We start from the raw sequence: 27731 nt of genomic DNA on the forward strand, positions 1-27731 counted from the left end.
GGTGTTGGTGGGGGGGGGGGGGGGGGGGGTTGGGGGGGGGTCTTGGCACAACACTTCAAACCTCAGGCACAGGGAGGGGAGGGGTGCAGCAGTATCAACAGCCCACTCTCCCACACAAATCGTCCCAGTCTCGACTTGCACTGTTTGCAAACACCAGCTGCCACATGCAGGCCGCACCAAGACCCGTACCGGGACTTTTCCAACTTTGGGACATCCATTCCGGGATCGTATCGATGGAATGATCATTCAATTTTAACAACGCGTTACTGGTCCGAGGCTGTCTTTCCCGGGGGTTCTCGGATGATGCAGTGTGTGCTCTCCTTCCTCTCCCCCCAGCTCAGCTCCGGATCCTCCTGCAGCTGTGAGGTCGGCCCCGACGGCACCAAGAAGAAAAAGTCCAAGAACCTGTAAGTGATCCCGCGGCTTCTCGGTGGTGCATGTTCGCTCCTGCCTTTTGCTCTCCTTTGATTCACGCAGTCGTCGGCAAGCATGTTAGACGTCTGCAAAGGCCTCACCAAATCGGGATTTTGTTCAACACCGTTATCGCCAACATGTGAATTTTCCAATGTCAACAAAAAAAATCACTTCAATGTCCAACATGGCCTTGAATTGGTTACGAGCAATTGTGAATGGGACATTGAGTGGGAAGTGTCACATATGTAAATCTCGATACTAGCAATGGCCTAATCAACTAAATCCCGGATCTCTACTATTATCAAGATCTGCAATGGACAAGGTTCATTCCGTGTGCCGCCAAAAACCTCAGCTATGTGAACCCAAGCCAACTCTATCAAGACCCGCAATAGAAAGTGATATTTTATTCCTTGTGTCACAATTTCACAAAGATATTGAGAAAGTCGGATATGTGTACCACGACGGTACATATTAAATAAGTGAAGAAGAAATTCTGGATTTGCCCTTTATCTGGATCTTAAACTGAATTGAATCTGTCTTTTTTTTTTTTTCAATGCTCCACTACTTGACAAATGATATTCGAAACGACAGCTGTCGAGACTACGATGCTGCCAAGGTCATATTAAGTAAAACGGAAATCCTGAATTCAGACAAGAACCTTGCTACAATTGAAAAGTTTCTTCTTTAGCCCATCCCTTTACAAATCCATTTACAGTCAGCTATTTGAACCACTACACTACAAATGACAGATCATCAACTCAAGTGAGAGAGAAATTCGGCATCCTTTTGTCGGAAGCTGAAACAAAATTGTTTCGTTCTGTCCAGCCACTGAAGTGGACATTAGAAAGTGTGAGCCACTTGGCCCATATCTCCACTTGAATCAGGATCTAAAGCGTAATTGAATAGTTCCTTCCATTTTGCCAATTAATGGCCTGGCGTGCAAATGGCAGTGTTTTCAATTTTGGTGGAAGCTCTTGTGTTGTCATATGAATTTCTGTTTGCACGGATGCGAGTGGTTAAACATCTTACTCGGATTTTCCCCACGTGGTCATTCCTCAGAAAAATATAGATTTTGACTATTCCTCAAAATATAGTAAGTGAAGCATGGTCAATGATAAGGCTGGTAAAGGTTCTCATCGTGGACTTAATGAAGCGCTAAACGATGGGTGAAGACTGTGTGTGTGTGTGTGTTGCCAAATGTGTGCCTCACATTTTCAGCTTTGTGTGAAACTGTGTGTGTGTGTGTGTGTGTGTGTGTGCGCGCCTCAGTAATTCATCAGCTGTTGAATGAACCTTTTCACACCCCACTTCATCAAGACCAAGGCACTTTTACACTCAGTCAGGGCAATAAAAGCTGCTCCGAGTGGCAGCTTTGTAGCTTCATGTGCTCTCCTTCTTGTCCATAAACTTCTTAGATTAAGTGATTAAGATTCCACAACCACCCCCTTCCCCACCCCACCCACACACACACAACCACCACCACCACCACCACCACCACCACCTTAAAGTTGTGGAAGCAGTTCTTTTTAGGGGTTTGAGATGAACACATTTTGTGATTCGGGTCTGGCAACAGCAACTCGTTTGGTCGTCGTAATTAGCATTAGCGCTCATGTGAGCATTTCCATGAGAATAGTGTGTTTGAAACTGAAATGTTTAAAACACTTCACGTCATTTTTTTCCAATCGCTAACAACAAAACTATTCCATTCCAGTATTACGTTTTCAGATATTTTTATTCTTGTCCTGTTTCTGCATGCTTGTTCATATTATTTAAAGAATTTGCGTCATTGAGCGTACTCTTTCAGCATGCTTGTTAATATCATTTGGAGAATTTACGTCATCGAGCGTAACCATCCTTTGTTATTAATTACCTGATACATTATGTCTCATGCTTGTACATGCTTGTCTCCATCTGAATATTCTTTGTGCGCTGTGCAATGTGGCTATATGTAGAAATATCTTACGATACGGTAAATATAGATCGGTTCTTATACTTACACCTCAAGGAAATGAAATCCTCCAGATGTGCGCAATCCGCATCATGTTCAGAAATAGAAGCAGGAACGTGTATCGCTACTGAGGCACGTGTGCATGGGGCAGGGATGCTTGTCTGATTCATTTACGGCTTTGAGAGGCCGGTTACATGTGACGGTACATTACATAGTGATGGTGATAATAAGCCCGACTCCCCGCGGGCGCTTGCGTATGTCATCCATCGCTCATCCCTTATTTCCAGGCTAAAGCTGTCTATTGTGAAGGGCTCTGATCTTTCATGCAAAGTATTTCAAGACAAAGGAGGAGGAGACATCCGCTTGGGTGATGGTTTGTGTTTCTATTCAAAAGCCCTCGCTGATGTGGTTAGGCTTTCACGTGCCTCTCATTTGCCAATTAAGAGATACAAGTACAAAGTCTTGATCTGGATAAATGTCATCATCGCTGGTGACGGAAGACTAGCCGACGTGAAATGCATTTTGTTTGTCCGTGTACTGTGACCTGGAAATGCCACTTGACCAGTTTGCAGCATAATCACTGCCTGCAAAAGTTGACCCAACTATATCGATATTTTTTGTTATTTAAAGATGGACACCTCAAATGAAATGATTTTCGTCCGTCAATGTAATTGTCCCTAAGGCGGTCAAGTACCGACGGATATCTCGGTTGGTCACTGACGGTCGCCTGGTTTTTCTGACAAGAGACAGAAACTGTCTCGTATGTTTTTCATCGGGGGGTTCTGTTTTACAGTTTTTGACAGTATAGTTTTTTGATATACGTTTCTGTTCTGCTTTGTTCCTGATGCCGGGTCATTTAGATTTTTCAATGTCTTATAAGCCCCTATGGGTCCATTCGTTTTCTATACCTCAGATTTATTTTTTTTTGGAGTCCTTGATGAGTTGGGGTCTCTCCCAGCTGACTTTAGGCGAGAGAGGCCTTTTGTAGTGCTGGGACAGGAGTGTGAAGTTTAACACTCGTTGCACACTTGGCCTACCCTGTTGGGTTAAAAATAACCACTCTCCAACAGATATTTTACACCTCACACCAGATGCCGGCATTGACACTACCGACGTAAATATCAGATCGTTGCATGTGCAACCACATTATTCCAGTCAAAGTCATCTGAAGCTTGTCGTCTGTCTCTCATTACCGACCTCTACCAAGCCGCATCGGTTTTGTCAGTCAGCTCGGCTAACACCGCAGTCGGTTGGTTGTCTTGATTGGTAGGTCTGTGGATCTCGTAGCGCGATCGGTCCAGGCTCTCCATCATAGCGTAATGGATGTGGTATCTTGGTTTTGGTGCTCACGCCTTGACGGTGACAGCGCGAGGGCCACCAAGGTGCATGATGGAGTTCCGTAAGCGCAGTCTCGTGCTGCTCAACCAGTTCCCTTGGCTGGCCAAAGCTTGAACAATCGTATCCGTGTCTACCTGATCCATGGTCAGATTATTCAGTTTAGTGTTAGGAATAATCCGAACTCCAGCTCCTTCGTTCTTAAAAAAACCCAACAACAACAAAACAAATGTGTTGTTAGTGTCTGACATACGCTGAGCAAAGCCATCCAGGCTCAGTGGAAGGAATCTATCCACTCTAAACACACAGAGGCGATTGAGTAGCATGAGTGTCCGCCTCCTGACTCCGGGCGCTATAAAGGCTCCTGCTGGAGCCTCCAGTGGCTGAGAGGAATGTGATTGCCAAATAACCCTGCACCCTTAAGACACACGCTTACATGCCGTCACGCCAAACGAGACTTTGCCCATGTTTCCCATGACGGTCGATTTCTCGGAGAAGTACCTGGAACGGTAAGAACGAGGAATGCGTTTGTGTGTGCGTGTGTGTTTAAGCATGTTGCAGGAATTCTAAGCTTGGCTAAGAAGCTACGTGACCCCACAGTGGATCTCATTTGACCGTCTCGGGGAGAGGGAGAATTCACCAGTGAGGCCTTCCCGACTATTTTGTCCAGAAAGCTGCTTTGACTTCGAACTGGAGACCTTTTATTAATATCATCATACCAACCTGGATTTTAAGAATAGGACATGCACACGGTATGTGTGAGTGTGCGTGTGCCCTGAGGAGGCTCAGAAAATAGAGCGCTTCCTTTTAGGTGCCAATCGAGGGAAAGTCGCACGACACGTGGCTGCGTTGGGATATTTATGGATACAATTAAGGACAATTCCCCTTTTCACCGTTCTTCTAGGAATATTGCAGTGGCCTTCTTTCCGCCGTGATTAGATTTCCATGCGGACAAATACACTTTCCGCAGTGCCTCTTGACTGCTTTCGGCAGCATACGGCAAAGAACAGGACAATCGAGTGTCACTAACCCACTACGCTGGCGCAAACAAACATGGACACGATTTGAGTGCAGGGTCACGTGCTCAGCCTTCTGTCAATAAAGGCTACGTTTGCATGACAGCGATCTTGGAACCGCTGGAAGGTTTTGAGTCTGGTGGCTTCATGCTGTTAATATACATTCCAGGCTAGTAGTTAGCGCTGAGAATCAGCAATTCGTCCTTTTGGAACCAAGATGGGCAGATCCGTTCTGTGAATAGTTGGGGGCTGACAATTAGAAGTGTTAACATTGACTATTTTCCAGCAGCTGGGCTCCATGTTGCCGCTCACAAGGTACTACGAAAAACATTTGATCGGAATCAGAATCATATTTATTGGCCAAGTATGTAGAGCACACAAAGAATTTGTCTCCGGTAGTACAGGCTACCCTCGTATCATCATTTGATTTAGGGGAGGAGAGTCAAGGTCATTGGCGGAGATGGACATTTTTGTGTGTTGTGTTGGTCATTTCAGTTCCATGGTTTGTACTTTACCTTGATGTTCTTTTCCCAACCATTTTTTAATTTGCAAACTGAGAAGTAAAATTTCCCATCATCAAACTCCAAGTGTTCGACATTAGCCGGTTCCGCTCTATTTTGAGTCGTGTATTTTGTCGCAGTATTTGGACAAGCTGCGATGAAAGCGAAAACAGATGTGTAGGCCATCTTTGTTGTCAATGCCGACGCTAAAGGCTGCGATTGTCTTCCGTTTCTTCGCATGGATGGCCAAACAGCAAGAGTGTGGTTTTGAAAAACTTCCGCTTTGTACTGGCTTTCGAGGCGCTGTTGTCACGTCAACAAATAGGCGAAGGGACGGAAAGTTTCAATCTGGGTTGAATTCGCCGCAGCGTCGTGTAAACAAAAAGCACTCCGGCATTTGTCATTTTCGACTTCACCGCCGTGCTACGGCGTCATCGACAGCGAGCCTCTCCCATGGAGTGCGGCCTACTTTGCACGCCGCCATTAGCGCAACTAATGTGAGTCAAGCAAGTAGGGAATACAAAGCCGTCAGATCATTGCGGAAGCCCGCTCAGACCCTAAAGCCAACGGTCCAGCGTCACGACACGGACGGGCGTTTGGAAAATACGATGGGCCAGCGGGGGTTGAAATGTCAGGATGTGCTAATGTGATCATTGCGAACAAGCCATGTTCCAGCCGTAAAACAGATTAAGCTAATTGCATGGGTGTTGTTTGAAATCAGATGACGATGCAGCTATTTTAGGCCACTCGGCTGGAGAGATGACAAAAAAAAACCCTGAAACGCTTGAATGCGAGGATATGTTAAAATGGGGACTTGAGGAAACGGCCATTAGTGTATTGAGACTAGACACTAAAAGCTCTTGAACAAGTACTCATTAGCTGTGCTGATTTGAGTTTGGATTATCACATGTGTCATTGCAGGTTGCAGTTTAACTTTTCTACGTACGGAAGGTTTTACAATACAGGGATAAATGCAAGCATGCCCTAAAAAGTGAAGTTCTGCTTATTTGTTTAGCTCCAGAACTTTACGTTTGACCATTCCATTCATCTTAAAATAGTGAATAGTTGCAGGTTATGTGGTGAAGCTCTTTTGTATCATTGCCACTTTTGTAGTTTGGACGTGCAAAAAGTGTGAATTTTGGAGTCGAATAATTACCCGATTGAGTAGTAGTGTGGATTCTGAGTTTTTCCTGCGTTTGGAAAAATAGTAGGATGCATTGACCACTTTGAGCCATGGGCCCCAAATGGCCCATTTTGGAACACTAACGTCTTTCAAATCTTAAGTGAGGCATAAAAATACCAATAATCAGGTCAAATTTGAATTTTTTTGTCCCCCCCCCCCCCCGCCCCCCCCTTTCTGATCAAAGTCAACAATGACCCGATTCTCTGACGTCTCTGAAAGATTATTTTGAGTGATTATCCAATGCAGTGGGGGTGTGCGAAGTGTTTTTCCTCCTCCCTCTCAGATCTGATGAGGAAACGGTCCGGTTGACAGGATTGAGCCTGTTCAATATTCCATCCATCCGTCCAGTATCTGAACCGCTTAATCCTCACAAGGGTCGCGGGCATGCTGGAGCCTATCCCAGCTGACTTAGTAGGCGGGGTACGCTCTGAACTGGTTGTCCGCCATTTGCAGGGCACACATTGACAAACAACCATCCACGCTCACACCTCGGGACAATTTCGAGTAATCCATTTACCTGCAATGCATGTTTTTGGGAATGTGGGAGGACCCGGAGAAAACCCACGCAAGCACGGGGGAAACGTGCAAACGGCACACAGTGGGGGCCGATGGATGGATGGATGGAAGCTGCATAGTAGTGGGGAATAAAAATGAAATTGTGCAATATCTGTTGACAGCCACACGATGGCAGGACAAAGGCACACTGGATTCCCTCAAAAGTCATGACATCATCCTCGCGCCCTTCCCACATAAAGCGGATCATAATTGTAAAGTGAAATGCATCTTCTCTTAAGACTAAAATAAGAAGTCTGCTTTTTGTTGGGCCAGCACAATATTTTCAAGGCACCGTAGAGATAGAGTTAGAGAGAATTACAGTGCAAAAAAATAAAAATGAGCCTGCTCTTGTGTTATGAGTTAGTTTGACAGCAAGAGGTTTTATTATTGGTGGAAGAGAAAATGCCTCAGGCTGACAAGTGCGAGTTGTTCGCATCGGAGTGCCCGCTTGTTTTCCACAAAAGAGAGAGAAACGGCCCCAGCCTGCATTTCGCATCATTCATGCGGCACCATGAGAATCTTTTCAATCGGCCGATGAGTCATTGCCGCGTGTGAGCGCGTGTACGTGCATGTGTGTGCGCCTCTGCAGCGACATTGGCGTCTTGCTTCGGATTAGGAGAGACAGGAGAGGGAATTGATTATGAAATTGGTTTCAAAGGAAAGGTTGAGGCTTGTGTGGTTTTCCCCTCAGAATGAAGAATATTAATTTAAATCCACTGCAGTTGTATCACTTGCATGTTCACATCATTAACCCATAGGGCACATTCACTCCCTTGAATTAATCAACACATATGCTTGTTATCTGACCACAATTCTTATTCATGGTTTTCCGGTGGCAAAAAAGCTGCTCACTCACACGTTTACGGTCGGTGTCCTCAGATGAAATGAATGTACACGTACATGCAGAAGATCACCTTGGCTGACGTCATTCACGACATACAGTATTTCGAGGAAACCAACTGCGTGCGATGTAAGGAAAAAAAAAAAAGAATAATCTCACGGCAAACCTTCTGCCTTTCTGTCGCCAACTACTGGCCTGTCATGCATATTACATGGTTTTTGCATTTCTGTTTGAAAATTGATTGGTCTGTTGTGATTGTGAAACTTCAAAAAAACGATTTCTGCGCTAAATCAGACAATTCCCTTGACTCTTGCACTGGTTATTGACAGACCACGTTAGATCAAAGAACACGTCTTGAAGTGGAGACCGTAATCTGGAACCTGTACACAGGCCTGTTTCCTGTTCTGCCTAAATCGGTATCCCACACATGCAGATAATGTCAGCTGTTATCACACCTGATTACCATTCAGACTCATAACAATGTGGATGTGCATTTCTGAAGGCCAAACATCTATTTGTGGAAGTCCGGCATCTTAATTTTATCTCCCATCCACCCAACCACTAACCCGATGGGGGTTTTAGGTCGGTGGTAGAAGGACAGTTGGCAGCCGAGCGTCCGCGCTGCACTATTAGCAGACCTCCCAACTCACAGTGGAAATCAAAAGCAGGGACTCAGGAAATGGGTGTTGAGTGAGGTCACATCCCAATTACGGCGCATGTGCTTCAGGTTGGGAAAAGCCAGGACATGTACCGTGGGATTAGGAGAATGTGCACATTTCCGTCGGAGGCCTCTGGGAGCGTTATACCTTGTGATGAGCATGTCTCTCTCTCTCTCTCTCTCTCTCTGTGACGGGGGTGTGCGTTGTGGAGGGGGGGAAAGTTGAAGCGGGCCTGATGGGCGGTCAGGAGCACTTTTGAGATGCAGCGGATGAATTTTGGGGGTCGCCGAGGCCTTGGCCCTGGGGGTCAACTCCCTCTCAGCATCCCCTCCGGGCACAGAGAAGAATGGCACGATCAAATCAAAGGAGTGAGGCTTGAGTCTCTCTCCTCCTCCTCCGACACTTTGGCTCAGTCCCTGCCGAGGAACCTGCCAGGGGCACATCTACGGTGGAGAGTTTTTCTTTTTTTGGGGTTAGATAAACCATTGACATGAGAGACTAACTGCAAGTGACAACACGCCTTTTCGGAATATCCTGTTTTACCATCCCTGCGCAACTGCCCGAAGACTACGATGTATGCGCGCCTTTATTTTCCTTCGTCTTCTCCCGCTGTGTGTGTGTGTCTTCGATTTTGCATCGACTGGATTTTACAACACTGGATTGGGACTCGGACCCGGGTTTTGGGAAATCTTCTGATTCTTCTTATCTTCTCCAAACAGGGCCAAAGATATGAAGAACCGCTTGGCTTTCCTACGGCGGAGGAACGAATCTCCGGGAAGCAACCCAGCCGGAAAGTTGGACAAAACCATGAAGTCAGTCAAGTAAGTGGCCTTTTCCTGTCTATGATGCGTGGGGGCGGTGTGAGCCACCTTTCCGGGTCTGGACTTGACTGTTGATGACCTGACGGTGGTCTCATATATATATATATATATATATATATATATATAAATATATATATAATTAAAATATTAATTTCAATTAAAAAATGTAATAGATTTGAACCCTATTCAGAATTTTTCCTCACCTCGTGTTGCATACTAGGCAAATCATTTCCTGAATTTTAATCTTGAGTCCTAAGAAATCGATCTGTCTCTCTAACGGGGTGTTGGCAGGCCATTTAAACTCTCATCAGTTTTCCAAACTCAAAACCATTATTTTCCTTCAAAATGACATTCTTGTCTTCTCTGTTCCAAAGTCTTAAAACGTTGCATCGCATTGTGTCAGACCAGTTATATTAAGGTAGTTTGCATCTTTATTGTACATAAACCCTCCAAAATTGCAGTCTGTTTTACAAAGCCATGAACTTCTCGGCGAGGTCGATCACGTTAAAGCAATTTTTCACATTGTTCCAGACACAAGTAGCATGTAAATAACTGGTCATTACAGAGACAGAGTGTCTGCTGGGTTCGCAAGATAAGACGCGCGCGTCCTCATGCAGTAAAAGAGAGTATGAAACGCAGTGTTCCTGTGGCGGAGGTTGCAGATAGAGAGTCTCTCTGAGGGAGGAGGGCGCTCAAACCAAAACATTCCTCCATTGGCTATTGGAAGCCCCTCCCATCCTGCCTCCCTGACTTCCATTCATTAGGATTATAAAAAGCTCCCCCCCCGCCCCCCCCCGGCGGAGTCAAGCAGAATACACTCATGGCTCTCTCTGCTCTCACCACTCACATACTTGAAACCAGCGCGCGAGAGCATTAAGACACGGACTGCAGTGACAAGGAAGGAAGGAAGGAAGGAAGGAAGGAAGGCAAGAAGGAAGCAAGGAAGGAAGAAGGAAGGAAGCGGCATTTGGGCTCACTTGTGTGGCACGGTGCTTCTGGCGAATGGGTCACACCATGAGAAATCTAGCAGAGATGGGCTTACTCAAGAACCGCTCTGCCTTCATCTGCAGGCCCACCCCGGAGGATGCGCTCAAATGGGGGGACTCGCTCGACAAGCTGCTGGCGCACAAATGTAAGTGTCTTGAATTTCTTTCTCTTGGGCTCTGCCGTCTCTTCGTGTATGCGGTTGGGCGTGAGGACATGGAGTGCACTCGGGGTGGAGGGAGGGGGGTGGGGGGGGGGGGGGTCAGAAGCATGCATCATCAACACAAACACATGGACATAGTCTTTGGCCACCAAGTTAATCCCCGACGCCCCCCCCCCCCCCCTAAGAAACACACGACGACTCCTGCTGATCAAAGCTGACTAGCTGACGTAAATCCATTGCTACATCTGTTCCTCATCCCGCATGTAAATTCCTCTCTTCCGCGGAGTGAGGTAAGACTCCAGCCCGCCTTGCGCTCGTGCTTATCAAGCTTCTCTGCTGGATCCATGGGAACGGAAAGGTGCAGACGGGGGAGGTGTGGGCAGATTGGGCTTCCTGACATTCTCTCTCGGAGATGCAGCCTTCCTCAAATCATTAACTCAGCTCTGAAAAGTCCACCAGCTGCATTTGGCTCCAATCGGGTTGTTGTAAAACGCGCGTGTCTTTGTACGAGGTCGCTCGTGCGGGACAAGGTCAAATAAAAAACTGTTTTTTGGTCTGGGGGTGGGGTTAGTGCAAATACTGAGTACGACCCTACTCTTTGGGGTCAGAGGTTTTAATATTAAAAACATGAAGTGGTCAAACTGATCTGCAAGACTGAGAACCAGGTCAGGACCTTCCAGCTTTTGGTGTCTTATTGTAAGTGTTGGATTGCGTAAAATCTGCAATCGTGCATACCAATCTGCAAGTCCCCCTTCCGTAGTTTATGAGGTGTCATTTTTCGGCCAGCTCCAAGTCTCACTTTAAGGGATTGAGTACAAATATTCACCATTCTGCAAGTATTAGGTCTGTAATTTTGGAAGACTGCTTTCTTTGTTGTCGTTTTATTCCAAGCACATGACTGGAAACGGCAGAGCTATATTTGGGCTCCAAGGAGCGTTGTCATGGCGCCCCCACTCAACGCTCTCTTTTGTGTATAGTCCACATCATCATCATCGTTTCTCCCTCCCTTCGCTCTGCTCTCCTTCAGATGGTCTGGCAGCCTTCAGAGCGTTCTTGCGCACTGAGTTCAGCGAGGAGAATCTGGAATTTTGGCTGGCCTGCGAGGAATACAAGAAGATTAAATCGCAATCCAAGATGGCCTCCAAAGCGAAGAAGATCTTTGCGGAATACATCGCCATCCAGTCTTGCAAAGAGGTGAGGAAAAAGAAAGACGCAAGTATCCGCCCGGATTGTCTGCCTGCTTTCCATGAACGTCCCGTCCGTCTCTTCCGATCCAGGTGAACCTGGACTCGTACACGCGGGATCACACGAAGGACAACTTGCAGAATGTGACGCGCTCCTGCTTTGAGCTGGCGCAAAGGCGGATATACGGGCTGATGGAGAAAGACTCATACCCCCGTTTCTTGCGCTCAGAACTCTATTTGGACTTGATCAACCAAAAAAAGGCCAGCGCCACTTCGACGTCCTCTTCGTCATAAGAGGCAAAACTATTCTCCCTAGAGGAGAAAGAGAGCGCGTTTGGGATGCCAAGTTTCTTCTGTCTTGCCCCTTTTTTTTTTTTTCTTTTTAAGTCTTTCGTCCTGTTTGCTCTAAACGTCTTGTTTGTTTTTGGGTGGTCGCAGGAAAGCTACAGGCACCGCAAAGGAATGTGCTTTACTCCTGGAGTGGATGGACTGTTTGCTAAAAACATGACAGGGAAAAAGGCTCGAATTGTGGGGAGAAGCCGAGTGCTTGTCAGATGACGTGGGGTTTTGGGAAAAAAACAAAAAAAACAAACAAACCTGCAGACATGAAGACAGTCCGGTACTGTTTGTCACTTTTTATTTTCTTGTCTCTTCATCCGTTTGTTTCCTCGACAACGTCCACGGCGAAACCACATGCGAACTGTTGGTACGACCAAATGCCCCCTCCCCGTCTTCGTTTCCATCTCGAAGAGAACCGTCGCTTTGTTTCAGCCTCATCGAGTGCCCCTCTCAATGACTGAAACAAACGGGAACAAAGAATGCGCACGGATGGACTTATTTAAGACTTGAAAAGTCGTACTGACGGCAAGAACAAAAGGACTCGAGAACGAGAGCAGAAGCCAAATGCCGTTTTCCTTCAACCGCACACGTAGCTGATAAACAAGGCCGCATCTCTCAGGACATGGCTTCAATTTCCTTGATCGCCGTTTTGGTTTCCAGGCTTCACAACTTGCACTCCCGTACTTATACTGAGCAATACGCAAAAAGTATCTTGGAAAACTTCACTTTGCCTATTTATTTAGAGTACCACGGTAACTGGCTGGACACCTACAAAAGCTCTCGGCTCAAAGCTTTCCTCTTAACCACCAAACAGGTCCGATGCTGTCCTGAATTTAAGTGCAATATTTTTATTTTCATGTTTTATTATTATTAATATTATTATTATTATTATTGTTCATTTATTTGGATATTTTTTGGGGGGGGGTGGGGGGGGGTGACAAGCGGCTTTAGCTCTCGATGAACTTTATATGTTAGGAGAGGCAAATTAGAGCTCTAAGTTTTACTTAACAGTGAACAACTCTCAACAAGCCTATAAGTTGTTTCATGGATCGAAAGCAAGTCATGATTTTAACTGTGTGTTTGCCCCCCGGCAGCGGGCCGCCGGGAACTTTATGGTTGTACATATAATTCTTTAAGAAAACGATGTGATAAAAGATGCCAAAAAAAACAACAAAAAAACAAAACAATTGAAGCGACCGGAGGTTCCCACCGATTGTGAAAGTGGGATTCAGCTGTACTTATGTAAATAAAAGAGACTCCAAAAACTATAAGATGACATGTAATGTTGACGAATAACAAAATAGTTGAAATGAGCAAGAACCGGGCACCGTGTTGGCCCTTTTCTCTCTCTCTCTCTCTCTCTCTCTCCCGGTCATACATAATAACACTGCTTGTAAGAACTTTTACGAATGCATTTGATCATTTCCACTCTTTACAAGTCAAAATGCGTCTTCTGTGATATCACGTGAAAACAGTAGATTGCATCTGGTGTCAATGCTAATGATAAATAAAACGATCAGCTGACCAAGTCGACCCGTGTTGTCCCTGCAACAAATGTTCTTTTTTCGGTTTGTTTGTTTGTTTGTTTGTTTGTGTGGTTTTGCAAAGGATGTCCTTGAGCATCACAAAAGAAGAAGCAATGCTACCACCACCAACAAAAGCAATAGTAGCTCATTTCAGCCCGGAAAGACATACATTGCTTTATAAAGAATGTATGCCAAGCAGTTAATGGAGACCACTGACACGTTTAGCAAGGCTGTTTCTCGGACAAGCATAAACTTTCAAAGCGTACAAACTACAATTGTGCTAGCTTCCCACATTTATATTTGACCATGTATCACAATATACCTCTGATCTCTTAGATGCTATACATCTGGCTTTTTTTGAGGTGGGGCAGGGGGGGGGGGGGGGGTGGGGGTACTCTAGCAAGTTGGGTATAGTTCAACAATGTAGCGATGACATGAGCTAGCATAAATAGCTGACGGCACATCTTCAACCCAGCTCCCTTCCAACAAGCAGCTAGGCCACTAAGCGATGCTTTCGTAAGATTTATTTGACATTGCATCAATGCAATGAACGCATCACAGGTTGACTTGATAATATCGAGAGGCTTTAGATGAGGGGTGGTAAACGTAGCACCCAAAACTGCAATCGGGTTGAATGAGATGATTTGGGAACGTATGGGAAAAAAAAGTCCGGCCCAACCGAATTTTAGTTGTACGCAAGTCAGATACAGCTCTAAACTTATTTCACTGCACTTTTCCCATAACCTTGTTTCTTTTCGTTTGGTCGTAAAGTTGAATGAGATGACCATTCTTAGCTTGATACGCTTTGCTTCCTTCCTTCCGTCCTTTCTCCAACTTGCACTTTATCATTGTGTGCCATTTTTCTTGGGGTTTTTTCCCTTTTCTCCATTGTCCCCCCCCACCCCCCCCCCCCCCGCTATGATGGATTTTTATTATTTATTGTGTGCTTTGTTTGAGACTAAAATCAAAAAAATGTGACTGAGACTATAAACAGCACTTCTGTACTTTATTTGGAAATCTGTGTGTGTGTGTGTGTGTGTGTGCGCGCGTGTGTGTGTGTGTGTGTGTGCGTGTGTGTGTGTGTGGCTTCAAAAGTTTGAGCTGTGTCACGTGTGCCCCTGCACTTTATGTGACAAACCAAAGTAGGGCAGTTGGACGAGACACAATGAGCCACCCCGAAAGGAATCCCATCTTTTCGGGGTGGGATTAGCGGAAACATTGCCATTGCACGTGTGTGTGTGTGTGTGTGTGTGTGTGTGTGTGTGTGTGTGTGTGTGTCTTAAAATGAGGGGGTTGGTTAGTCAGAAGTGCTGGTGCTGCTCCTAATCTTCTTTCGCAGCTGCCATCTGTTTTGACACACTGTTTCTTTTTGCTCGGTTTCCTCCTCGGCCTCTTTCGACTCTTTATTTTATTTTTCTTTTAATCGCCGCGCGCTCACGAGCAAGGGAAGTCCCTCTGTCAAGATTCTCGCTCAGAATTTTCTTCACACTTCCTTCCTGCCGCTGTCTGTGCAAACTCTATCGCGGTATTTGTCAATGTTTTGGAAAAGCAGCTGTCATGAGTTTTTCCTTTTGTCTTCGTCTTTTTCCCAAATATGGCAGCATCGGGATTCCGCCGTGGTCTGCTATCTTCAAATGGCCATTGCTCTATGCCAGGGCCATGACTTTCAGTGTCTTTATTTACAGCTGCTTTCAACAATTGCGTAACATTTGATTGTGTTGACCAGGCGAGGAAATCCTCTTTTTCTTTTTTGGTTTTTGTCCCTAGTGCTTTGTACTCGCAACAACCTTGATAGGAAATTAGAGCAAAAACAGGTGAGGCTTTGTTTTATTTAAAGACTCAACACTTGCGCGATATGTCACACAATAAGAGCGAATAACACAGATCTCAACCAAGGGCAAATAATACAACCACAATGGTAACATACAAAGTGAGAGCAGCGGTGAAATCCTGAAAATGATCAACGGCCTTTGACACCATGCTCCGCCCACTTTAGCTGGAGAAGGCCAAAAAGATTGCTAAAATAGCATCAGGCATCTGTGTTGGAGAACTGTTTCCAATTAGGTTTTCATTCGGGCCAACTTTTGTTTGTCAAACTACAAGCCCTGGAATTCTCCCCTAAATGTCTACTTCGATTGGAAATGGCCGACGTCCGCTTGGATTTCAGACATCGGTCTTCGAGATTTTTTTCGTGTGTTTTTCGGATTATGAGTGGCGATGGGTGCCGAGCCCTGCAGCTGAACTGGCCTCAGGACTGATTTATTAAAAACTGGAAAATTGATACGCTCCCACTTACCAGTTCTGTTAATGGTCTTGCAGAAATTGCTCAAATTCATTTTCAATTTCTTTAGGCGCCATGATTGTTATTTTGCACCTTCTGCCTCTCTGATTTCATAAAATAAAATGAATATATTCATCTCACGTGCATTGTAACAATCGAAGCGAACCATCTCGACCCAGTATAGTGTCATGCATGAGGTGCTTTGAGCTCCTGGATTTACCCACAATGCATTGCCGGCAGACATATTGGTCGTTTAGCTACGCTAACCCAAGCGCCATTTGCTATTGGTTATTTCTTGTACACGTCTCATTGTTAGCTGCAGACAGGGTGAAAAGGCGGAAAAGGTTTCTTTAGTCGTCCGAAAATCATGGCAAACATTGCAGTTGTTTCCCGTTTTTGATACTAGATGAGTATCTCTGCGCCGCGTTTCTAAGGAACATACCTAGTTTGACGTTGCGTCAGTCTCACCCGCCATAAGGCCGCACCTCAGGTAACACGGATTAAATTTTCTCCTCCCCGCCGTGAAGGCGTCGATCTGTCAATTCATGGCTAAAATGCTGCCAGATTTCCTCAGTAGTCAGGCACACTGGAGAAAAATTTATCCCGTCTTGACTGAGCTGAGGGGGCCGTAACAACACTGACCTCAGATTTATTGCGGAATATTTTCAGATTGGCACCCTCGACTCGGAAAGCTGCGCCAACATTTCCATCGCTGGTGCGGAGCTCTGCGAGGCTTGTGCGGAAGTCGGCGTGCGTCGAGGGAGCCTTTGACTTTGACATTGCCGCGGGTCGCAACAGCCGACGTAAAAACATGTTGGGTTTTGACATTTAACCCAGAGAGAGACATGGAAATGGCCCACGAGAGGATTTGGGGCTGTTTTTACAATCACGCAGTCTATTTTTAGCGCAGACATAGAGAGGGAGGAGAGGCGAGAGGCCAGACTCAGTTTACCTTCCAACCAAACACTTTAAATGATGAATGTTGCAGTTGCGAAGCTTCAATATTGTGCTCTCCTACTTGGATTGCAATAAGCTGACTTCATCTGCTTAGTTTTGTAGCCCCCCCCCCCCAAACCTAAAGAAAACTTTTTTTTTTTTTTTTTACATACTGCGTGAATTGATTTGGATGTATGACGGCTGAATTATTTTTGACTACTGTATGCCATCAACACTATTAGTTTCATGCAAAATGTAAAGGTCGGTTCTCCAGGTAAGTAGCGGTTTGAAAAAGAAAAAGAGTGGTGGTTTTTCAAATGATCATTTTGATACTGTTATACTATTAGGTCATAACTTACAGTTTTCATCCATAATAATATCTTTTTTTTTTTCAAACATTGAAATTGTTTGTACCCTTATTGGCATGTGGGATTCCTTTTTTTTTTTTTTTGTCCTGGCTAATTATTTCCCCCGCCTCGTGCTTGGATTCCCACCAGTGAGTCGTTAGCGGCTCGTGTGATCGAGCAGCGTAATGTGTCATCTCTAGGGAGGAAGCGCTTCAGCGGAAATGAATCAAGCGCTTGATGTCAGCGCGCAATGTCCTACCGCGTACATTAGAATAATGGTTGACTCACAGGCTGCCTCATGGCGGATAATGGTCTTCTTCCTATGATGTTGCCACTGCAGAAGAATATAAGTGTTGAACACCAAAATTTTGCGAAACGGGGAGGAAACGTACGCACGTTGCTAAAGCACAAGGTATTTGTGTTGGGCTTCTGGGTCGGTGTTATTCTTGGAATATAGGACAACTTTCAAGAGAAATTTATGGGAGACTTTTACGAGCCACAGTTTCCTTTGAACAAAAGTCTTTTTTGGGAGGCTTACTGAAAAGGATAGACGGTGAAAATGCTGCTCACGGGTCGTTTCATATGACTGGAAGCTGAAGGGCTTCTCAGCCTTTCCGCAAAAACCCAACAAATTTGTCATCTTCCAAGCAGTCGCATCACTTGGTGAAGCCAAACAAGTCAGCAGGAATACGCAAGACGCCGGCATTCCTTATTCTGCTCTCATTTACGGGATTGTCATGCAAACGGCTTCCCAAAGTTATCGAGAGGATCCGGATTTGTTTTTTTAACCATGCCAACTAATATGTCTCACTGTCAGTCCATCGATTACAAAACACACAGAAGGATTTTTTATATTTTTTTGGTCTACTTTCAATCTCCAGTTTCCAGGGAACTTGAGAGTTACTGTACAACCCTGTTAAATCACATATCCAGGATTTAAAAAAAAAAAATCAACGACAAACATTGATTGCCACTAAAACTCTGGTCAACAGACAGCTGCTGGCGTTCCGCCATCGACAGGACACACGTGTTTGGCCTTGGCAGAGGTCTGCGCTCCACTAAGTGCTTGAGCCAAGTCCCTGGTGGAAAGTGATCACATCCTCATCTACAAATAACCTATTTCCCCACCAGGCGCCTCGATGATGAAACTACCAGGAAGGTATGAAACCTGACGACTTTTTCTTTTTGCTTTCTTTTTTCATCATGCCAGTAGACAACTTGTACTTTCTCCGAGCGAGTTCAGTCATGTCGCCAAATGTCAGGACAGGTGCCGATTGCGGACGTTGTATCGGTCTGTCGTGGTGAAGAAGGAGCTGAGCCAAAGGGCGAAGCTCTCAATTTACCGGTCGATCTACGTTCCAACCCTCATCTATGGTCACGAGCTATGGGTCGTGACCGAAAGAACGAGATCCCGGTTACAAGCGGCCGAAATGAGTTTTCTCCGCAGGGTGTCCGGGCTCTCCCTTAGAGATAAGGTGAGAAGCTCGGTCATCCGGGAGGGGCTCAGAGTCGAGCCGCTTCTCCTCCACATCGAGAGGAGCCAGATGAGGTGGCTTGGGCATCTGATTCGGTTGCCCCCTGAGCGCCTCCCTGGTGAGGTGTTCCGGGCATGTCCCACCGGGAGGAGACCCCGAGGAAGACCCAGGACACGCTGGAGAGACTATGTCACCCAGCTGGCCTGGGAACGTCTCGGGATCCCCCGGGGAGAGCTGGAAGAAGTAGCTAGGGAGAGGGAAGTCTGGGCTTCCCTGCTAAAGCTGTTGCCCCCGCGACCCGGCCCCGGATAAGCGGTAGATGATGGATGGATGGATGGAGGTGCCGATTGCGCATAACATCAACGCCGATTGTTTGAGTATATCGACAACCGTGCAAGAAAACGCATTGGCTTGTATTCGTCCCTGATTGGCTCTGGCGTCGATGCTCTCAGTTTTTCACTTGCCGTTTCTTTTTGCTCACCTGTTTCAGTCGATCAACTACAAATCCCGCTTGCTGTTTCTCAGGCAAAAGACATGGAGGGACTATGGAGCAGTGACTGCAGGCAATGCAGATGTGAAGAAGTTCCCAGGTACAATGGTCACTGTATACCGCTGAACTACACCGCTTTGAATCGAGGTCCCCTGCTTGACTGCATTGTTTCGCAACTTCGACATATTTGTTTTCATCTCATGCCCTCGGATGCTGTTTCCTTGAAAGAAAATGCCCTGAGTTCCGTATTTAACCGAGTAGTGACACTGAAAGTTGACACCCTCCATCTTGTTCATCTCCCCTGTGGTTATATTGTGCCGGGTACATCCACAACACGGCACATGTGGATTTCCTCCCAGCTTCGGATAAATGCTGATACTTTGGCTCAGACCCAACCGCAACAAATACATCGCAACATGGACTTTCTCTTGTGGTGCAAAGGAATATCAGCATCTGTCATCTGACCCAAGCGACCGACCCCCCCCCAAAAAAAGAAAAGAAAGTACAGCACTTCCTTCACCTCACCTTGATAAAGCCAAATGACTCATTCAGCATCTGCTTCCTCAAGGCTCTGGAATATGTCAAGCTCTAATCAGAAAGATTTGGATGCATACGAATGGAAGTCATGGAATTGTTTTGGAATTTTCCACCTCTTAGTTTCCAGCATCTAAGAATAAAGATGAAAAGATCAAACAACAAAGTCGATAAAAAAACAATGGGCAGGCCGGTGAAGCCAAATTTGACTTGAGTGCATTTTAGCTCTTGCGACTGACTGACAACTCAACAGTCACAATATTAGGTACACCTGCACACCTTTTTTGTAAACACCTCGATTAAAAAAAAAAAACGGACTTTTTTTTTCCCCTAATCTCATCTCTAGAAATTGTGAAGTTGTTCCAAGTAAAAACTGATTGTTGACTACATGTTTTGTCTGCATCCAAAAAAATAATAATTGTAAAACAAAGACAAATACACAATTCAAAGAGGCGATGGTCAAAACATGAGCCCCAGAATTGACCTGAAATCTAACCAAATTGGCACATTTCCTTTTCCATTTTGGGCATGTGTGCTTGAGACTTTTTCAACCATTCTGTTATGATAGGCATCTGTGATTTTAAAAAAAAAAAGTTTTCTTGGGGAATGGCAAAGAAAGGCACTCATTCATTCATTCATTTGAAGAATAAACACAGCGATTCCATGAGGGCCTTTGCACTGCCGCGTACTCGGGGCAGCCACAATCAAATCTCAGAGGAACTGTTACAAGAAAGCCCCAAAACATTTCAACGACTATCGCTAAGAAAATATAATACCGTACCCGTTTTATGCTTGTCACTTCCTTTTTTCTCAAACTGTAGTATAGGCCTCGGAAGATGGGCGAAAAAACTGAAACTGAAAAAGGCTGCCCACCCCTTGCCTCACACATTGTGGCAGCAATTTTTTTTTTCACCCATTCATGTTTAAAAGAGACATTTCGCGGCAGAACACACGAGCGTTTGTTTATCATCAGGCCGATAGGAAGCACGCCTCCTCGCGACACGCCACGGCCCGTCTCGCATGGCCCTGATAATCGATACGGCCGAACGAGGTGCACCGAGCTTCATCGGTAGATGTTGGCCGCAGCTTTTTGATGGATCCTCTTTTTCCGTTTCCCCGTCAGAGCCTCACTGTTATGCAACCGTTTTAACTCTAACCAGACCGTCTTGGCCTTTCTCTTGTTTTCCATTCGGCCACAAATCATTCCACTATCCAGTGTTACATATTTTAGTGTGTAATGTTTGAAGCACAGGACCGTGTGTTTTCACAAAAGAGGCGCAGGAATCATGACAGTCGGAGAGCTGCAATAAAAAGACGCAACTCGGGGCCGAGGGTATTTTTGTAGCTCCGAATCGTTCTCAACCAGCCAGTGGAAATAAGGAACGTCACTATTTGGAAGATGCAAAACGTTTGGGAATGAGCAGCCCCTTGCAAGAGCGTTGTGTGAGATACAACATGCCCCCCTCCCAGTACAAAAAAAAAAACCCCAGTGTTGAGTCAATCTTCCATCACAAAGATGGTGCTGAATGGTGGTGAGTAATAAATCTTCCATCCAAGGCTTCCTTCGGTATTTGTGAATCATTTTGAGCCTGTTAACAAGTTACCAAGAGGCAAAATGGAAGGAGTGATTTACACGTAAATGGCAACTTACTGTTCTCCAACATTTTTTTTTCCCCCATTTCCAAGGACATCCTCTTCTATTCCTTTCTGTGACTCTTCCAGTCTCTCCGCAACTCTGGAACTTCCTGCGGATGTCACTCTGTGACACCACTCAAAGCTCTGGGGGCGACTTCCCTCGAAGAACATTCTGCTTGAAGCTACAGAATGGCGAGGTACTGCTGATCACTTATTTGGCGTCGTCTTGGTCTCACAATGTCAAAATCTGAAATGGCGTAATAAGGAGGACTGGCTTCATACCATACAGGATAAATTGTCCACCGCCGTCCCTGACAGGGTTAAAGTCATCTCAATGCTTAGAGTATGCGATTTTTTGTTCGACTACAGCGTTCTTTTTTTTTGTTTGTTTGTTTTTTAACGAATGGCAATATTAAAAGTGTAATACTTTAATAGTGGCATGCACAGTGTATACCTTAATTCACAAAACAGGCCTGAATGGTCGTTTTGAAAATGATAACGATCTTGCCTGACACATTTTTGACCTCCTACTCTTCTTAGAAAAACGCTTTCCTTGAAGGATTTGTTGAAAAGCCATTACTGACCAAACGCAGGAGTGAGTACGCACATATCAGACAGCCAGTACTGTAGAATGGAAAAATACACTCTTGGTACTTAGCCTCTGTTATATAATATGAGAAAGAGGCTCCAGACTAAAGAAGAAGTAAAGCGACATAAGTGCATCAAACCCGAGATCATGATTCAAGTCGTTATAAAGAACCTGAAAGAGTCAAAAATCAGTCACATCTCACAAGCATCCAAAAACAGTGGGCGCAATTGTTCACTTTGCACAGTTAGCGTCTGACAAATGAATGAGTCGTCTCCTGTCTCGCTATTCGTCACATCATTCCGAAGGGGTGGCTGGGCGCAAGGGCGTCGTGCCACGAGCTGTGATTGCGGCTGCACCGCGTATTTCTTCATGGGACCTTCAAACACTGCAGGGCAGAAATGGACTTTATATATAGACCCCCACAAAATGAAGGGGGTTGGGTGCGCAAGCGGAAAGAGGGTTGAATTCTTTGATCTCATTGTCGTTCTCCCGACCGTGTTGAGTTTTGGGCCCCATTGAGTGTGTGGCTTCATTTTGCATTTCCAGTTCACTTGCGGTTCCCTTTTAAGAATGATCTAAAGCTCCAGTTTCCATGTCCCGAACTGAAGATGGGCTTTGTGTCAACAAGTGTAGGTGTTGCAAATGTCCATTTGAGCCCTCCAAGACCTCCTGGTAAATCCTTTCCTGGTGATAAAAGCAACCGTTTGACAGTGGCGGGGCGGGGGAGGGGCAGAAAGGGTGTCATAATTCTAAAAACAGCCAGAAGAGCTTTTAAAAACAAATTTAAGCGACTGAATAGACAAGTGTGAGACTTTTTAAGAAGACTGTGCCCGCAGCTCCTTGTTACGTTGATTCCCGTGATGGATCCCCCCCCCCCCCCCGCCATCCCCGCCCCCGAGAACATTACCATGCGATGGTATTGTTTCATTATTAACGAGTGGAAAGATTTCCTGTCCCTGTTCCATTCCAATGTTTATTTCTTTCCTAACATCATGTAGACGTCGGTCATTCAGTGGGTAAAAAGACACACATTTAATCAAGGTGTAATTTACTCGAACAGACACAGGGTGTACTGCACCGATGCTCCATTGATTAGTCGTATCAAAAATACCAGTAAATTGATTTTTTTGTTTTGTTTTCGGATGTATTTCTTTTGGAATTTGCTTTCGAACACAAGTACGTGAGCTACAGCTGGCCAAGTGTAATTCATCACATTCAATGATTTGGATTGCACAAATTCAAACTCATCCACTATTTTTAAAACTAATGTGGAAAAATCCTGTTAATCTGGAACAAGAGTGCTCTGGTTCCTGCACCCACTCCCAATAATGAGGGGGGCCGGATGGGCTCCATCTGCGCTCCATATTTACTTATGCATATGATCATACATTTGTTTTCAATCCAATCCCATCCTGGAATTCACTCACAAAAACCTCCGTGAAAGTCCAGAGAAAGATGGCTGCACGGTTGTTTATATTCTCTTCCAATTAGGCAGCCTCGGTTGATTGCTGCTCCTTTTAGACTGATATTGATTAACTGTACTCTGGCCGGTTACATCAGCAAAATCCAAAATACTCGCAGATGGATGCGAGTTCGTGGAAGGCCGCGGTGAGTCCATTTTGTCAAAATGGACCATTTTCTATGAAATCTGCCTGAACAAGAACAGGGTACACGAGATCCCTGCCGTTTGTAGTACTTGTGTGTCTTGGAATTATGTTCCATAATTATCCTTTCAGGGCAGCCCGGTGGTCGACCGGTTGGCGCATCGGCCTCGCGGTACAAGGGTGCAGGGTTCGATTCCGGCTCCGGTCTTCCTGTGTGGAGTTTGCATGTTCTCCCCGTGCCTGCGTGGGTTTTCTCCGGGTACTCCGGTTTCCTCCCACATTCCAAAAACATGCATGGCAGGCTGATTGAACACTCTAAATTGTCGTTGGGTGCGAGCGTGAGCGCAGCGCGCCTCGCGGCCCTTGTGAGGATAAGCGGATTGGAAAACGGGTGAATTATCTTTTCACTGCAAGGCAGGAAAAAAAAAAAACAATTGTCGTCATCGTTCTTTCAGCTAATTCGGTGCGCTGGGAAGTGCTATCCCGATGTTTTTAGAGCAGGACACTCAGGACACAAACAGCCTCTTCCTTTCAGTGCAAATGTCAAGAACAGAATCACCCGGTATGTTGCTAAACCGACCAAGGGGAAAACATCCGGCCCTCGCCCACACCGGTGTTACCTAATACTACACCGTTTAATGTCAGCGTGTACCCGCAGGGATACAGAAACACTTCGGTCGAGCCAGAGAGGAGAGAGCGATGGAAAGACGGATCCTATTCAAAGTCATCTATCTGACCAGGTGATGACAAGGAGAAATTTGACTTGATCATATAAGTGCAGCAACATTCCTCATCATACATTTGAATGAAATGTGTCTTGAATTTTTATTTGTTGAAGCTTTCCCCCCCCCCCCCCCCCCCACAGCATCGATTGATAAGATTGTTGCACCTGCCTTGTCAGAGAGAAATCCAGACTGATTTTACTGCGTACTAAAAGAAAAGCTATTTTCTACCTTCTCGTTTAAGATTTTGTCTCGTTTCCCTTTTCTAATTTTGGACTTTGGTGACTTTGTGCAGTTTCCCTCACGGTCAGTGACTCACTGCTGCCATTGCTTTTGGCCCATGACTTTCCATTAGTCTCCTAGCAACCGGGTTTCGATCCCTTTGGATGAGTTCGGGGAAACTCCCCTGTCACCTTTTTTTTTTCCCTCATCAGAACACAGGAACCATCGAGTCTACGTCAGCGTCCTGACAACAAGTGAATTAACTTAAGGCGGCAAGGATGGAAAAGACGAAGAAGCAAGGCAGCTAATTTTAATTCACGCATGGAAAAGGTGTGTAAATCAGAGGGAGTTCTCAGTTTACAACGGAGTTTCCTTCCCGAGGCGGCACCTTAACCAGAATTTGTACATAAGTCAGAAGATGTCGTCGTCTCTCACGAACCAACACCAAGGCAGTCGTCAAGTCACAATTGCAGTTGATGTTTATGAAAAGCACTTCTGGGGGCATCCACTGAAAACAATCAAGTGAAAACATGTAAGCGCGTCATTTTCTCATCGTTGTCGACATCGCGCACCTTTTGTAACTTCAAAAATGTCTTTTTGGGGCACTCGAAATCGGTCCACTCCCTGACATTGCAGATGTCTCGTTAGATCATTTGGCTGTAATTGTTCTGATTTCCACCTCCTTGGCCTTCAGGAATAATGTCAGTGTTATGCATGCTCCCCTTTTGTATCTTCCTAAAATTAAGCTTTTGGCTTGACGCCACAGTGTAAAATTGTGCTTTTAAAAGATGAGGCGCAGGAGTCATAAGAAGCTGCCTTTGACACCATCAGGAAGTGGCTAATCTTTCTCTCGCATCAGCCTGCTTGTGATGTATTATGAAATAAGAATGTTGTTGTTTTTTTTTTCTTCCTCACGACTCCGATTCACTCCCACTTGCAAACACCGAATGGGTGGCGTCAACGATGTGTTAACACATCACTCATGGTTAACCGTGTCAGAGCCTGAAAATGTAACCGCTTCTACACTTCAGTTGTTTCAATAATCCGTTAAACTCACTGCCTCTCCGACAATGCTGATGACCTCACACTGAATATTAACAGGAGTGGTGTAAGATATGCGAAAACACTGCTGGAGGCAGCGAAATCATTCAGTTGATCACATCCTGACGCCGAAACTGAAACGCTGCGATTATGATGATGTCATTTCACATTTTTCCAGGGTGAATCTACATCATTTGGGAGAACAGAATGCATTCCATCCATCCATGTATCCGTCTTCTAATCCTTTTATCCTCAAAAGGGTCGCGGGCGTGCCGCAGCCGATCCCAGCGGTCTTGGGGCAGTAGACGAGGGACATCCTGAACTGGTTGCCAGCCAATCGCAATTGACGATCTCACACCTCGGGACAATTTCGAGGGTCCCATGAACCTGCCATGCATGTTTTGGGAATGTGGGAGGAAACCGGAGTAACTGGAGAGAACTCACGCAGGCACCGAGGAGAACATGCAAACTCCGCACAGGAAGGCCACCGGGCGAGTGACGTTTGTGAACTATTCAACTGTGAATCAGAAGTCCACGGAAATCAGTGGATTCATTGCTCAGAATTTTAATTAGAACCACACTTTCATTTTCTAACTCTTTTAATAAAAATAAGTTAAAAATAAACACATTTGCCCTAAAAGCAAAACGCTACAAATAGAACGGGGTGACATTGTTACCGCACGGATCTCTCACGAACAAGACTGAGGAATGTGTTGCAGTGGAAAGTGATGGAGCATATTCTAAATTTACCCGAGGAATTCAAGCAAATGTGAAAACTTGCATGTGCAAACCCTGTGACACCGCAACTAATACGATCCACGCTTCCTTTTTCGACGGCTCGGCCCCATCAACGTCACGACATGGAAAAAAGAAGAGCCACTCGTGCACATGCTCTAATTGTCGAGAAATTATGCAACCGACCCGCAGGTATAACGGGCTTGCTGGCAAGGGCAATAGGCTGCTCATTATCAGGACGGTTTCCTGTCCTTAAAAGCTTCTTCAATTTCCCATGAAAGGAGCAATGAATGACTTGTCATCGCCGTTACTATCCCATTGATACAAAGAAGTGTTAGGGTCTCACTGAAAAGAATGAGAAGAACACAAAATGCCGGGATTACGTCATCATGTTACAAGAGATCCGTGGCGGTACGAGGAAAAAAAACAAAAACGTCCGAATATGACGACAAAATGTGTGAGATTGTCATTTCCTGAGAATATGATAATAATAGGAGAGAAGAGAATACATCTCAACTCAAGTGTATTTCTAGAGCACTTTAAAAACAACCCTCGCTGTGAATAATATTGATACTATACATTTCCTCTTCCATAAAAATTTATATTGTACACCAACACAAGCAAAACTACAGACCAAACAGCGAAATAACTTTCTTGCGTCATTGTTATGCTCTTCATCCTCTTGTTTGGATACATTCGGCTAAAAATAGTTTTCAAATAACCTTAATGGATTCCTTCCCCCACTACCCCCATGACGCCGGCAGGTTATGAATGCCGTGTAACGTGCATCATCTGCAATCATAATTCTTTGCTGACACCGCCTGCTTTGAGGATTAGGCTCAATCAAACGTGAGCGCCAATCTGGGATCGGGCGCCTTTTATATAATTTTTACAAACAATATGATTGAGCAGTGACCTTAATGTGTCCGCAGACTTCCAGTAAGAAAGGGACTGAAAAGAGATCAGTTGGAGTGTTTGAGTGTGTCCCTGTGCCTGCGTGGGTTTTCTGCGGGTATTCCGTTTTCCTCCCACGTTCCTAAAACCATGCATGGCAGGTTCATGGGACACTCGAAATTATCCCTCAGTGTGAGTATGAGCGCGAACGGTTGTTCATCGATGTGTGCCCTGTGATTGGCCAACCAGTTCAGGGTGTACCCCGCCTACTTCTCGAAGACTGCTGGGAATAGATCTTCCTTCATGTGGCCCTTGCAAAAAGAGTTTGACACCCTTGTCTTCAGGGTTCTGATTGTCTAAAAAGATATTGGAGTTTTTTTCAGGACTTTGTGTTTTGGATTTAGTTAAGCTAGTGCCGGTAGTTCCCCTCCATTCCATCCGTATTGACTTTGTGATGGTATCCAATGGGTGTGGTAGTTACGGTGGGATTTATATCTGCATCTTAAGGACATTTTGTCCCAACACGGCCCATATTGACAATCTTTTCCAAATGTTAGCAGGACTCTGGGACCGACCAATCATAGTTCACCTGTTTTCTGGGTTTGGCAACCATTTTGTGATGAATATCCTGTCTTCATCACTTTATGTAATACCAGGGCTCACATTTCCAGGAAAAGAAGTTCAAGACGCTCGTCAAACACTTTCATATGCAAGCCTGCCCGTGTTGCAAGCGTTTTGTGCAGTTAGAATGAAGCAAT

The 27731-nt window shown here is 45.3% G+C and overlaps 1 protein-coding gene across 5 annotated transcripts in view; it reads left to right on the forward strand.

Moving 5' to 3' along the window:
• Positions 1 to 13473, forward strand: part of rgs3a (regulator of G protein signaling 3a) — a 72035-nt gene extending 58562 nt beyond the window's left edge. For all 5 annotated transcript variants that reach the window (XM_086135276.1, XM_086135277.1, XM_086135279.1 and 2 more), the window contains 5 exons: positions 337 to 407; positions 9171 to 9272; positions 10343 to 10404; positions 11447 to 11613; positions 11697 to 13473. In XM_086135276.1, coding sequence (XP_085991402.1) covers positions 337 to 407; positions 9171 to 9272; positions 10343 to 10404; positions 11447 to 11613; positions 11697 to 11897 — 603 coding nt within the window. In that variant the 3' untranslated portion in view covers positions 11898 to 13473. The remainder of the gene's footprint in view (positions 1 to 336; positions 408 to 9170; positions 9273 to 10342; positions 10405 to 11446; positions 11614 to 11696) is intronic.
• Positions 13474 to 27731: the final 14258 nt, after the last annotated feature.

The sequence above is a fragment of the Hippocampus guttulatus genome, chromosome 17, assembly GCF_054856545.1.
Source record: "Hippocampus guttulatus isolate MCC_2025c chromosome 17, RoL_Hgut_1.0, whole genome shotgun sequence".
NCBI classification, from domain to species: Eukaryota; Metazoa; Chordata; class Actinopteri; order Syngnathiformes; family Syngnathidae; genus Hippocampus; species Hippocampus guttulatus.